This window comes from Triticum dicoccoides, chromosome 2A (genome assembly GCF_002162155.2).
Source record: "Triticum dicoccoides isolate Atlit2015 ecotype Zavitan chromosome 2A, WEW_v2.0, whole genome shotgun sequence".
NCBI lineage: Eukaryota > Viridiplantae > Streptophyta > Magnoliopsida > Poales > Poaceae > Triticum > Triticum dicoccoides.
Genome location: NC_041382.1, coordinates 276,281,845 through 276,295,435, shown reverse-complemented (window position 1 = coordinate 276,295,435; position 13,591 = coordinate 276,281,845). Strand labels below are relative to the sequence as shown.

Sequence of the window (13,591 nt, the reverse complement as noted above, 5' to 3'; positions counted from 1 at the left end):
CCCCCTAGGAGGAGTCCTAGTGGTGGAAGGCACCCCTAGGTGCCTTGGGGGGGAGGGAAACCTCCCCTAGGCCGCCGCCCCCCCTAGTAGATCTCATCTACTAGGACCGGCCACCCCCTTGGCACCCCTATATATAGTGGGGGAGAGGAGGGACTTCAAACACCAGCCCCTGGCGCCTCCACCTCCCCCCGTTACGTCTCTCCCTCGTAGTCTCGGCGAAGCCCTGCTGCTGTGACGCCCTGCATCCACCACCACGCCGTCGTGCTGCTGGATCTTCATCAACCTCTCCTTCCCCCTTGCTGGATCAAGAAGGAGGAGACGTCTCCCATCGCGTACGTGTGTAGAACGCGGAGGTGCCGTCCGTTCGGCGCTGGTCATCGGTGATTTGGATCACGTCGAGTACGACTACATCATCACCGTTCTTTTGAACGCTTCCGCTCGCGATCTACAAAGGTATGTAGATGCATCTAATCACTCGTTGCTAGATGAACTCCTAGATGATCTTGGTGAAACGAGTAGGAAATTTTTGTTTTCTGCAACGTTCCCCAACACATACTCAGGGAGAACACTTCTTGATAATTAGTGAGAGATCATCTTATAATGCTACCGTCAATCAAAGCAAGATAAGATGCATAAAAGATAAACATCACATGCAATCAATATAAGTGATATGATATGGCCACCATCATCTTGTGCTTGTGATCTCCATCTTCGAAGCACCGTCATGATCACCATCATCATTGGCGCGACACCTTGATCTCCATCGTAGCATCGTTGTCGTCTCGCCAATCTTATGCTTCCACGACTATCGCTACTGCTTAGTGATAAAGTAAAGCATTACAGCACGATTGCATTGCATACAATAAAGCGACAACCATATGGCTCCTGCCAGTTGCCGATAACTCGGTTACAAAATATGATCATCTCATACAATAAAATTTAGCATCATGTCTTGACCATATCACATCACAACATGCCCTGCAAAAACAAGTTAGACGTCCTCTACTTTGTTGTTGCAAGTTTTACGTGGCTGCTACGGGCTTAAGAAAGAACCAATCTTACCTACGCATCAAAACCACAACGATAGTTTGTCAAGTTGGTGCTGTTTTAACCTTCGCAAGGACCGGGCCTAGCCACACTCGGTTCAACTAAAGTTGGAGATACTGTCACCCGCTAGCCACCTTTGTGCAAAGCACGTCGGGAGAACCGGTCTCGCATAAGCGTACGCATAATGTCGGTCCGGGCCGCTTCATCCAACAATACCGTCGAACCAAAGTATGACATGCTGGTAAGCAGTATGACTTATATCGCCCACAACTCACTTGTGTTCTACTCGTGCATATAACATCAACACATAAAACCTAGGCTCGGATGCCACTGTTGGGAAACGTCGTAATTTCAAAAAAAATCCTACGCACACGCAAGATCATGGTGATGCATAGCAATGAGAGGGGAGAGTGTGATCTACGTACCCTTGTAGACCGACAGCGGAAGCGTTGTGACAACGCGGTTGATGTAGTCGTACGTCTTCACGATCCGACCGATCCAAGCACCGTTACTCCGGCACCTCCGAGTTCTTGGCACACATTCAGCTCGATGACGATCCCCGGGCTCCGTTCCAGCAAAGCGTCGGGGAGGAGTTCCGTCAGCACAACGGCGTGGTGACGATCTTGATGTTCTACCGTTGCAGGGCTTCGCCTAAGCACCGCTACAATATGACCGAGGTGGAATATGGTGGAGGGGGGCACCGCACACGGCTAAGGAACGATCACGAAGATCAACTTGTGTTCATGGGGTGCCCCTTGACTCAGTATATAAAGGATGGAGGAGGAGGAGGCCGGCCAAGGCAATTGGTGCGGCCAGGATGTGGAGTCCTACTAGGACTCCAAGTCCTAGTAGGAGTCCACCAAGAGGGGAGGAAGGGAGAAGGAAGTGGAGGAGAAGGAAAGGTGGCCGGCCCCTTTTCCCTAGTCCAATTCGGACCAGAGGGGAGGGGGGCGCAGAAGCCCCTTGGCCCTTTCTCCTCTTCCCACTAAAGCCCATCAAGGCCCATTGCTTCTCCCGTAACTACCCGGTACTCCGAAAAATACCCGAATCACTCGGAACCTTTCCGATGTCCGAATATAGTTGTCCAATATATCGATCTTTACGTCTCGACCATTTCGAGACTCCTCGTCATGTCTCTGATCTCATCCGGGACTCCGAACTCCTTCGGTACATCAAAACTCATAAACTCATAATATAACTATCATCGAAACCTTAAGCGTGCGGACCCTACGGTTCGAGAACAATGTAGACATGACCGAGACATGTCTTCGGTCAATAATCAATAGCGGAACCTGGATGCTCATATTGGCTCCTACATATTCTATGAAGATCTTTATCGGTCAGACCGCATAACAACATACGTTGTTCCCTTTGTCATCAGTATGTTACTTGCCCGAGATTCGATCGTCGGTATCCAATACCTAGTTCAATCTCATTACCGGCAAGTCTCTTTACTCGTTCCGTAATACATCATCTCACAACTAACTCATTAGTTGCAATGCTTGCAAGGCTTATGTGATGTGCATTACCGAGAGGGCCCAGAGATACCTCTCCGACAATCGGAGTGACAAATCCTAATCTCGAAATACGCCAACCCAACATGTACCTTTGGAGACACCTGTAGAGCTCCTTTATAATCACCCAGTTACGTTGTGACGTTTGGTAGCACACAAAGTGTTCCTCCGGCAAACGGGAGTTGCATAATCTCATAGTCATAGGAACATGTATAAGTCATGAAGAAAGCAATAGCAACATACTAAACGATCGGGTGCTAAGCTAATGGAATGGGTCATGTCAATCAGATCATTCACCTAATGATGTGATCCCGTTAATCAAATAACAACTCTTTGTCCATGGTTAGGAAACATAACCATCTTTGATTAACGAGCTAGTCAAGTAGAGGCATACTAGTGACACTCTGTTTGTCTATATATTCACACATGTATTATGTTTCCGGTTAATACAATTCTAGCATGAATAATAAACATTTATCATGGTATAAGGAAATAAATAATAACTTTATTATTGCCTCTAGGGCATATTTCCTTCAAAGACTTCTTTGATACTTACTCACCTGTGGCTTGACTGACCCCTATTCGAGTTCTACTTTCACTAGCTGCCTCGCATGGTCTTCTCGTTCATCAAATGGATGTTAAGACTGCTTTCCTAAATGGAGAGTTGGACGAGGAAATTTATATGGAACAACCAGATGGGTTTGTACTAGATGGTCAGGAAGGGAAAGTGTGCAAGTTGATGAAGTCTTTGTACGGACTTAAGCAAGCACCCAAACAGTGGCATGAGAAGTTTGAAAGAACTTTAACAGCTGTAGGCTTTGTTGTGAACGAAGCTGACAAATGTGTGTACTATCACCATGGTGGGGGCGAGGGAGTTATTCTGTGCTTGTATGTTGATGACATACTGATTTTTGGAACAAATCTGAATGTTATTAAGGAGGTCAAGGATTTCCTATCTCATTCTTTTGATATGAAGGATTTAGGAGTGGCTGATGTCATTCTGAACAACAAGTTGTTGAGAGACGATGATGGTGGGATTACATTGCTTCAATCTCACTATGTGGAAAAGATCTTGAGTCGCTTTGGCTATAGTGACTGCAAGCCCTCTCCAACACCATATGATGCGAGTGTGTTACTTCGAAAGAATCAAAGAATTGCTAGAGATCAATTGAAATATTCTCATATTATTGGCTCGCTTATGTACTTAGCAAGTGCTACAAGACCTGACATCTCTTCTGATGTTAGCAAACTGAGTCGGTTTGTCTCAAAACCAGGAGATGTGCATTGGAAAGCTCTAGAGAGAGTTTTGCGTTACTTGAAAGGCACTGCAAATTATGAAATTCACTACACCGGGCATCCAAAGGTGCTTGAAGGGTATAGTGACTCAAACTGGATCTCGGATGCTGATGAGATAAAGGCCACGAGCGGTTATGTATTCACTCATGGAGGTGGCGCTGTTTCTTGGAAGTCTTGCAAGCAGACCATCTTAACAAGGTCAACAATGGAAGCAGAACTCACAGCACTAGATACAGCTACGGTCGAAGCAGATGGGCTTCGTCGGCTCTTGAATGACTTGCCGGTTGTTAAGAAACCTATACCGGGTGTCCTTATGAACTACGACAATCAAACTGTGATCACGAAAGTGAGCAGCTCAAAGGACAACATGAAGTCATCAAGACACGTTCAGAGAAGGTTAAAGTCTGTCAGGAAAATGAGAAACTCCGGAGTTATTGCATTGGATTATATCCAAACGTCTAAGAATCTGGAAGATCCTTTTACTAAGGATCTATCACGTAATGTGATAGATAATGCATCGAGGGAGATGGGTATGAGACCCACAATATGAGTTGTTCACAGTGGTAACCTATTCTTTGTGATCGGAGATCCCGTGAATTAGATGTGGAAGACAAGTTGTTGGTCAACTGAGAGGAGAGTATCCTTACTATTCACAATACCACTCCATGAAGATGCAATACTCTCCTAATCTGCATGGCAGGTTGATGTATATCTTAATGTGTTCTAAGTGGCTTATTTAAGCAGAGATGTTATCCTGCAGAACATCTTTTGAAGAACACACCTATATGAGTCTGATTGTCAAACGTCGCAATCTATGAGAGTAGGGTTCTCTCTAGTAAACTCATGAAAGGTCACGGAGTATGACGCATAAGCTCCACCCGCGGGGAAGACCCACGGTAGCCACGTATCGGTCAAGGCTTTATGTGAAGCTAGATTCGCAGAAAACTTGCAGTTCAAGGCCCAATCCATTGTTCAACTTGCTTACTAGTGTAGCATAGAGTTCTAGGTGGAAGTTCAACTTAACAGTCTCCACTGTAGTACCGGTATATAAAACAGTGTTTTGGAACCAAATGCAAATTTTGTGTGCCTCTGGGATCTGGTGGGGGATTGCTGGAATTTTGTCTATTTTGGGCCTAGCCCAATAGCAGTTTCAGAAATTTCTAATAAATCCTAGAGGCCCACGCAGCCCATTCGTGCAAGGCAAGAGGTGGAACAAAAGTTTAGTCCCACATTGCTTGTTTAGAGGGACTTGGACCTCTTTATAAGGGAGGTTCTTTCCCCACATGTATGAGCATGAGAATAAGAGGGACATCCACGCGCGCTCCTCCTCTGCCGCCCGCCTCGCCACGCCACGCCTCGTCACGACGCGCCGCGGGTTGTGGGAATGAGCCGAGCCGATGTCTACTGGACACTAAATTCGGACGGCGCACCTCTTCGGCCGCTGCCTGTTCGCTTCGTCTCCCTTCGTTGCTTCACCTCCCGCCGCAGCCTCTTCGCGTCCTTCTCATGTGCCTATATAAGAGAGGTCGCTCCTCTCCAGAGAGACACAACAGAAGCTCCTCTTCCTCTCGCCACAAAGTTCCGCCCACTGTGCTGCTGCTACATTCTTCCCCATCCTGTCTTGCGGCGTGCACCGCAGGTCGGGACAGTAGGCCTCCGGAACCGCACCTTTTGAGTCATGTACGGGAGAAGGGTGATAAGGTTTTTTGGGAGCGCTCCGCGCGACTACTAGCTTCTTCATCACGGACTCCGACGACTACTTTCCCGGCGACGACTTCTTCCCTGACGTCCACGACCTCCTCGACGACATGACAGGCGAGGACACCGACGCCAAGTCCAGCGCTTCTGCTGCTGTTGTCCCGTACGTGTTCTTCTCCTTTCTGTTAGAGGTCCTGCTGCAGTTCCTTGTTCTAGTATTTGCCCTACATATGTTAGACTCTATTTCATATATGCAACTTGCTATACTGGCTGCTCTATATATGTTCAGTTACAGTTCATATATGAAGATGTTGTTTACCTTCTCTTTGTCAAATCGCATGGCTTGTTTTGTCACTGTTATATTAGTCATGCTTTATCTAATATTTCTGCTAATAAAATCATTTGATAAATTGCTCATATTTCCAACACTATTCTTTTTGCAATCTAAGTGTAAGAAGAAGAAAATAAAGATAGAGATTTTAAGATGCTTTCGGATATCTTTTTTGTAAAAAATAAAAATACAAGCTTTTTTGGGGAAGGCGCCAAGGTTCGAAGGCCCATACAAAGTGGCCCGTTGAGTCCATATCCAAAAATAATACCCCGTCGCCGTTGCCACCGCCGCTTTTTTTATACCTAATAAAATAATACTCCGTCAAAAAAAACTGCCGCTTTATCATTTTCATTTTCATTTTCGGAAGGCGTTTTTACCTTTCCTCCGAGTAGCCGCTGCCGCCGCCGCTGACAGGGTAGAACCACCGCATCCGCGATGTTGTCGTGGATCCTCCGTGGCTGCCGCGACGAGTGCTCCGCCACTGACCAGCTCAAGCAGGTCTGACCACCGAATCCCTCTCCTTATTCCCAACAATTCGAAATTGGCAGGTGGACTGTATCATGCCTGTTAGCGAAAACGCATCAATCTGTGATTATTTTTCTCCTGTGCGGAAGAGTTCGCTGGTTGTGCATATTTCCCCATAGATTGATGGGGCACAGAATTTTTCTTTTCTGATTTCCTGCTCTTTTTTGGTTTTGAATGTGGAGCAACCCATGTAAACTGGCAGCGGATTGGCTTTGTTTTGGTTCTCATCTTAGACTTGTTGCGGGATCGAGGCATATCAAGCTGTGGAAGGTCTAGATTTGCTAACTTAGAGGACTCAACAATGTCTCAGATGATGTGCATTTTCGCTGGGTGTGAATCTAGTCCATCTCGAGGCCTCTCTGTTGACATGGCGTGGAAGTACAGTGGTCAGTAGGTGGGGAGGACGCAGCGTGTGTGAACGTTGTTGTTTTGTTTGTCATTTTCTTCTTTTTGTTGATCAAATGTGGGTGCTTTCCTCCTGTTCTGTTTGACTATTTAAGCGAAGAAGACTTGTCATGTTTGATCCAGCACCCTGTTTGGAAGGGATGAAGATTGGCTACATTGCTAACCTAGTGCAAAACCAGTGAGGCATCGCCGTCATTGCATATCCTGATACCGACTTGGGGAATTGGCACGTCATCGTGATCTTATTTCTAATTGACTTTGGAACCTAAAAAAGGAAACTTTGGAGTGCTTCTGTGGTGATGGGAAATCACAGGGCAGATGTGAAGAAACTAAAGCTGTAGGGTTATTCAAGTAAAAAAATCTTGCATAGTTGCATGTTCAAGTAAAAACATTAAGAAAAGGAACACAGGGTTATTCTGCAGTATAAACAATGCATACCATGCAGGCACCTCAATACAGTTGTAGGGTTTCCCATGGTTGGGACAAGGCTTCTTCCAAATTATTTTCTCCTCCCTTTTTGAGTTACATAAATAAGTTGTTTTCCTTTTCTCTTTCAGTCTCTAGAAATAGGGAACTTAGTTAGAGCAAACTTCTGCACTTGTGGTTACTTATTTAGAACGCAACAATTTGGAGTTTCCCTGGCAGCTATTTTCCTTCTCATTTTTTTGTCCTCTTGGGCTAATCACGAATTCGACAGTATTTAACTGAGTTTAAAGGTTGTATGATATGCAGGACTGTTGTTGCTAACTCGATTAGCATATCATGTTTCTTACCTACTGACTTGATTACCTACACTATACTCTAGGCTCGTGATGTCTTTGTGGCAAAAGAGGCAGTCTTGCAAAAGAAGATATCACAAGAGATGGAACGTGCCAAGTTGTTCACAAAATCAGGAAACAAGCAAGCAGCAATGCAGTGCTTGAAGAGGAAAAGGTACTACGAGAGCCAAATGAACCAGGTTGGAAGTGTCCGGTTACGCATTGATACCAAGGAAAAGATGATCGCTGATAACATGGTGAACAAATAAGACAAGTGAGACCATAGCTCTGCACTATATCTCTTTCCATAAAATATTTTTGCCTTGCTCAGATACGTAATCTTGTGAAAAGAGCATTGTTGCTGTCATCAGAGTAACATTATGATTCTCTATAATTACATAACACTAACGGGCCATTTCTTAGTGTAAGAGATTATTGAATTAGATCTTGAAGAGTGCGTAATGTCACAAATTAGATAAGACCTGCGTTGTCTTTTTACTATATTTGGACATGACATATTTATTTCCTACGCAAACTTGCCGTCATCGATTGGTAGGACTAGGGTTCCTACCAGGCCTCCGGCGCAGGTTGTATGGGCAAGGAGGAGGGGGACGAGGGCTGGAGCGGGCGCGCCGGCGGACAGGCGCCGTCGCGGCTAGGGTTAGAGGCGGCGGCTAGGGTTCCGGCTCCTCAGGGAGCCGGGCAACAGAAGATTATAATATCTTTATTGCTTGATCTCAACGGTGTCTTACAACTAGTATTTATAACTTTAGCCTAAGATAACTTGCCTAAGATAACTTGTGGGCCAAGCCCCTAATACTAATGCCCGGTGGGCCTCTTCCTAGTATAGACCAAGCCGGTCATAACATCTCTCCCCGCCTGCGCAAACAGCTCGTCCTCGAGCTGAAAGTCTGGATAGTGTTGGCGAAAATCCTCACGTTGCTCCCAAGTAGCCTCCTCCTCCGGAAGGCCCGCCCACTGAACGAGGACGAACCAAACGCCACGACGGAGTTGCGCCTGCAACACCTTTGTTGGCTCTGGAAGAATGCGATCATCGGCGGTTGGGGGAAGCGCCGGAGGAGCCGCCGGTGGCTCGCCACGAAAAGGCTTGAGCAGCCCCACATGGAAGACGTCGTGGATGCGAGCGCGGGCTGGAAGCTGAAGACGATAGGCCACCTTCCCAATGCGCTCCAAGATAGGGAAGGGCCCGGCGTAGCGAGGCCCGAGCTTGCGCTTGGCGTGCGGGTCAAGCGACTGCGTAGAGCGGTGGAGAAGACACAGCCACACCCAGTCACCCACCGCGAACTCCGCCTCGCGGTGATGATCGTCGCAGTAATGCTTGGCCAGCTGCTGGGCCTGAAGGAGACGCTGACGGACCTCAGCAAGCATCTCGTCGCGGGTGCGGATAAGGTCACCTGCAACCGCTGTCCGAGCCGTCTCCGGGTCCACGGGTAGTATAGGCGGGGGTGGTCGACCATAGACCACCTCAAACGGCGTAGCGCGCAGGGCGAAGTGATACGAGGTGTTGTAGCAGTACTCCGCCCAAGAGAGCCAGTCCACCCAAGCGCGAGGCCGATCACCTGTCACACAACGCAAATACATGGCAATGACCTTGTTAACCACCTCGGACTGACCGTCTGTCTGAGGATGGAACGCCGTACTCAGGCGGAGCTGGACACACGCCATCCTGAAGAGGTCGCGCCAGACATGGCCCGTGAACACTGGGTCCCGATCACTGACGATCGAAGCAAGGAACCCGTGTAGACGGACAATGTCGTCGAAGAAGGCCCGGGCCACGGACGCCGCCGTGTACGGATGGCCGAGCGCGATGAAGTGGGCGTACTTGGAGAAGCGGTCGACCACCGTGAGGATGACCGACTTGCCGCCCACCTTGGGGAGGCCCTCGATGAAGTCCATGGAGATATCCGCCCAGACCTGAGACGGCACCTCCAAGGGCTGAAGTAACCCAGCCGGCCGTAGGGTCTCCGTCTTGTTGCGCTGGCATGTCTGACAAGACCGAACCCAGTCGCGGACCAGGGCGCGATCGCCAGGGATGTAGAAGTCGGCGCGAAGACGATGGAGGGTTTTCTGCACACCCTCATGACCTGCCGAGTGGGCGAGCTGTAACACCTGGTGACGGAGATCATCATGCGCTGGAACAAAGATCCGGCGCCCATGGAGAAGCAGTCCGTCAGAGAAGCGCCACGGCTCCTCCAGGTCGCCGGCCATGAGCTGCTGCCGAAGAAGGACGGCGTCGTCGGCCGTCGCAGTTGCGCGGCGGATGTCGGCGAAGAGACCGAACGTCGGCCCGGAGCGGATGCACAGGACCGCCCCGGCGGACTCGTCGACGGAGGCGATGTCGGAGTCACGACGGGACAGCGCGTCGGCCACGGTGTTAAGGCGGCCCGGCCGATACTCGACGGAGAAGTCGAAGCCGAAGAGCTTGCTGATCCACTGGTGTTGTGGCACGGTCGACAGCCATTGGTCCAGCAAGAACTTCAGGCTGTAGTGGTCTGTGCGAATGTGGAAGGACCGTCCCCACAAGTACGGCCGCCAATGACGAACGGCCTGCACAAGGCCAATGAGCTCCCGCTCGTATGCCGCCAACTTGAGATGGCGAGGAGCGAAAGGCCGGCTGAAGAAGGCGAGGGGTCCATCGCCCTGATGAAGCACGGCGCCGAAACCAGCGCCCGAGGCGTCACAGTCCACCACGAACGGGCGGTCGAAGTCGGGCATCTGGAGGACGGGGCCCGTCGTGAGGGCCCCCTTGAGGGCCTCGAACGCCGTCGTCGTCCCAAGCGAAAGCGTCGCGGCGAAGCAACCGCGTGAGGGGCGCCGCGATGAGCCCGAACTCCCGGATAAATTTCCGGTAGTAGCCGGCGAGGCCAAGGAACCCGCGGAGAGCCCGCGGCGAGCGAGGTGTCGGCCATGCGGAGACGGCCGCCACCTTGTCGGCATCCATAGCCACCCCGTCGGCAGAGATGACATGGCCGAGGTAGGCGACGGTAGGTGTCCCGAACGAGCACTTCGAGCGCTTAAGGTGGAGGTGGTGCGCCCGAAGCTCGTTGAAGACGATGGCGACGTGCTGGAGGTGCTCAGCCCAGGTGGTGCTGTAGATAAGAATGTCATCAAAGAAAACAAGCACAAACCGCCGTAAGTAGGGCCGGAGGACGTCGTTCATCAGGGCCTGGAAAGTCGCTGGGGCGTTGGCGAGGCCGAAGGGCATCACCAAGAACTCGAAATGGCCATGGTGGGTGCGAAACGCCGTCTTGGTGATGTCGTCTGGATGCATACGCACCTGATGATAGCCTGACCGGAGATCGAGCTTGGTGAAGAAGCGCGCCCCATGGAGCTCATCCAAGAGCTCTCGACCACCGGTATAGGGAACTTGTCCTTGAGCGTGAGCGTGTTCAGGGCGCGGTAGTCGATGCAGAAACGCCAAGTGTCGTCCGACTTGCGGACGAGCAGCACCGGGGCGGTGAAGGGTGACGTGGAGATCCGGATGATGCCCGCGGCGAGCATCAGGGCACACTGGTGCTCCAACTCATCCTTCTGCAGCTGAGGGTAGCGGTAGGGCCGAACCGCCACAGGAGGGGTACCCGGCATGAGGTGGATATGATGGTCGTACACCCGGGCGGGCGGAAGACCCCGTGGCTCGTCGAAGAGGTTGCTGTGCTGTTGCAGAAGGGAATCCAGCAGGGGTTGCTCGGCCTTCGAGGACGCGACGACCAGCTGGAGATGGGGCACGGCCGGCGCAGCGCCCCCAAGGCCGTCCCACCGGACGCGGCGGCCCAGCCGCCATAACGTCATCGTGAGCGCGTCGAAGTCCCATAGGATGGGACCGAGGGTCCGTAGAAAATCCACCCCGAGGATGAGGTCGAAGCAGCCGAGGTCGATCCCTACACATGTAATGGAGAAGTGTTCGCCACCAATGGAGATGGGAACGTCACGGGCGAGCCCATGACACCGGAGGCGATCGCCGTTCGCCACCGTGATCCGCAGGCGCTCCCCGCCCGTCGTCGGAAGGGCTAGCGGACGCATGGTCGCCTCGGGCAAGAAGTTATGGGTGGAGCCAGTATCCAGCAGGGCCACCAGTCGCTCGCCATGGATCATCACCGGCAGCAGCATGGTCCGCTCGCCACGGATGCCGGCGAGGGCGTGGAGGAAGACGGCGCACGCCGTCGCCGTGGGATCCGCGGGCGTGTCCGCGGCCGCCTCGGGTGGTGGTGTCGCATCGGTCGAGTCGTCTGCCTCGGTGTAGTCGACCGTCTCCAAGTAAAAGAGGCGGGGGCAGACATGGGTCGGCGTGTAGGGCTCATCGCAGTTGAAGCAGAGTCCCTGACGGCGACGCTCCTGCTGCTCGGCCGGTGACAACCGGCGGAAAGTCCGTGTGGTGGTCGGGGGCGTGGTCGTCACGGCTGGAGGAGGCCGGCCCAGTGCTGGAGGAGTCGGCGCTGGTCGACTGGGCTGGCGGCCGCCCCGTCCGGGCTGTTGCTGCAGTGCCTGGGCCCGCTGCTTGAAAGCTCGGGCGTAGAACATGGCCGTCTGGAGGCGGGGGGATCCCGGAGCTCGACGTCCGCGCGAATATGGTCCGGCAGACCGCCCACAAATAACTCGGCACGCTGAATCCCGGAGACGCTCGACGCGTGGCACGCCAGGGCCTGGAAGCGGTCGGCGTAGTCCTGAACCGTGGAGGTGAACTGTAAACGGCCGAGGGCCGCCAGGCGGCTCCCGCGGATAGGAGGCCCGAACCGGAGAAGACAGAGCTCCCGGAAGCGCTCCCATGGTGGCATGCCGCCCTCGTCCTGCTCGAGGGCGTAGTACCAGGTCTGCGCCGCGCCGCGGAGATGATAGGACGCGAGCTAGGCACGATCTGAAGCGAGCGTCCGCTGCCCGCGAAAGAACTGCTCGCACTGGTTGAGCCAGTTGAGAGGGTCCTCCGTGCCCTCGTAGGTGGCGAAGTCCAGTTTGGCGAAGCGAGGGGGTGTTGGACCACCGTGCCCGGGGTGGCTGCAGTCGGCGGCAGCGAGTGTGCCGGGTCGGGGATCTCCGAGGCATAGGTCGCCGAGCCGAAGGGACGGTCAAACCGGAGGGAGGGCGTCGGGTGCTCCGGCGTGGTATACAACCGGGCCGGCGACGAGCCGGCCGCCCACGCGGGAATTGGCGATGGTGATGGAGGAAACTGCACCTGGTGCAGGGGCCGACCCGTGGGCCTGGGCGCGGGTGGTGATGTAGTCGACGATGGCGGCGCCGCAGCCAGCATCTAAGTAGCCGGTGGGGGCGCCTGGAGAAGCTACTGGGAGGGGTCCCCCAGCAGTGCGGTGGCGGCCGGCCATGCGGGCCAAGGGTTCCCCGTGGTTGGGTAGTGCTGCAGCAGCAGCGGCGGCGGGGGCAGCCCTCCGTAGGGCGACTGGAAGGTCGGGGCGGCCCACGGAAGCGGCGGTGGCCCGTAGGCGGTGGTGGCGGCGCTCGGCGGCGGGGGCTGGTTCCCGGCGAGGTAGAGACTGATGCCTTTGACCGCCTGGACGAGCTTCCGAAGGGTGCCCGAGACCTCCTCGAGCGAGAGGATGGGGGCGGCTCTGCCGCGGTGGCGGTCGGCGCTGTCGGGGTGGCCGTCCCGGATGTGAGCGCCGGCATGGACGCGGACGGGGCTGGCGGCAGCGTAGGTGAGGCGGTGGTGTTTGGCAGCGGCGGCGGTGATGGAGGAAGCGACATGATCGAGTTGGTGTCTCTGAATACCAAATTGATAGGACTAGGGTTCCTATCAGGCCTTCGGCGCAGGTTGTATGGGCAAGGAGGAGGGGGGCGAGGGCTGGAGCGGGCGCGCCGGCGGACAGGCGCCGTCGCGGCTAGGGTTAGAGGCGGCGGCGGCTAGGGTTCCGGCTCCTCAGGGAGTCGGGCAACAGAAGATTATAATATCTTTATTGCTTGATCTCAACGGTGTCTTACAACTAGTATTTATAACTTTAACCTAAGATAACTTGTGAGCCAAGCCCCTAATACTAATGCTCGGTGGG

At 53.0% G+C, this 13,591-nt stretch overlaps 1 protein-coding gene across 1 annotated transcript in view; it reads left to right on the top strand.

Annotated features, from left to right (window-relative positions):
* Positions 1–6,229: 6,229 nt before the first annotated feature.
* The window catches only part of LOC119354401 (vacuolar protein sorting-associated protein 32 homolog 1-like), an 8,946-nt gene continuing 1,584 nt past the window's right edge, over positions 6,230–13,591 (top strand). Inside the window, exons 1-2 of the mRNA XM_037621137.1 lie at positions 6,230–6,384; positions 7,622–7,848. Of these exons, the coding sequence (XP_037477034.1) occupies positions 6,322–6,384; positions 7,622–7,843 (285 nt within the window). The 5' untranslated portion in view covers positions 6,230–6,321 and the 3' untranslated portion in view covers positions 7,844–7,848. The remainder of the gene's footprint in view (positions 6,385–7,621; positions 7,849–13,591) is intronic.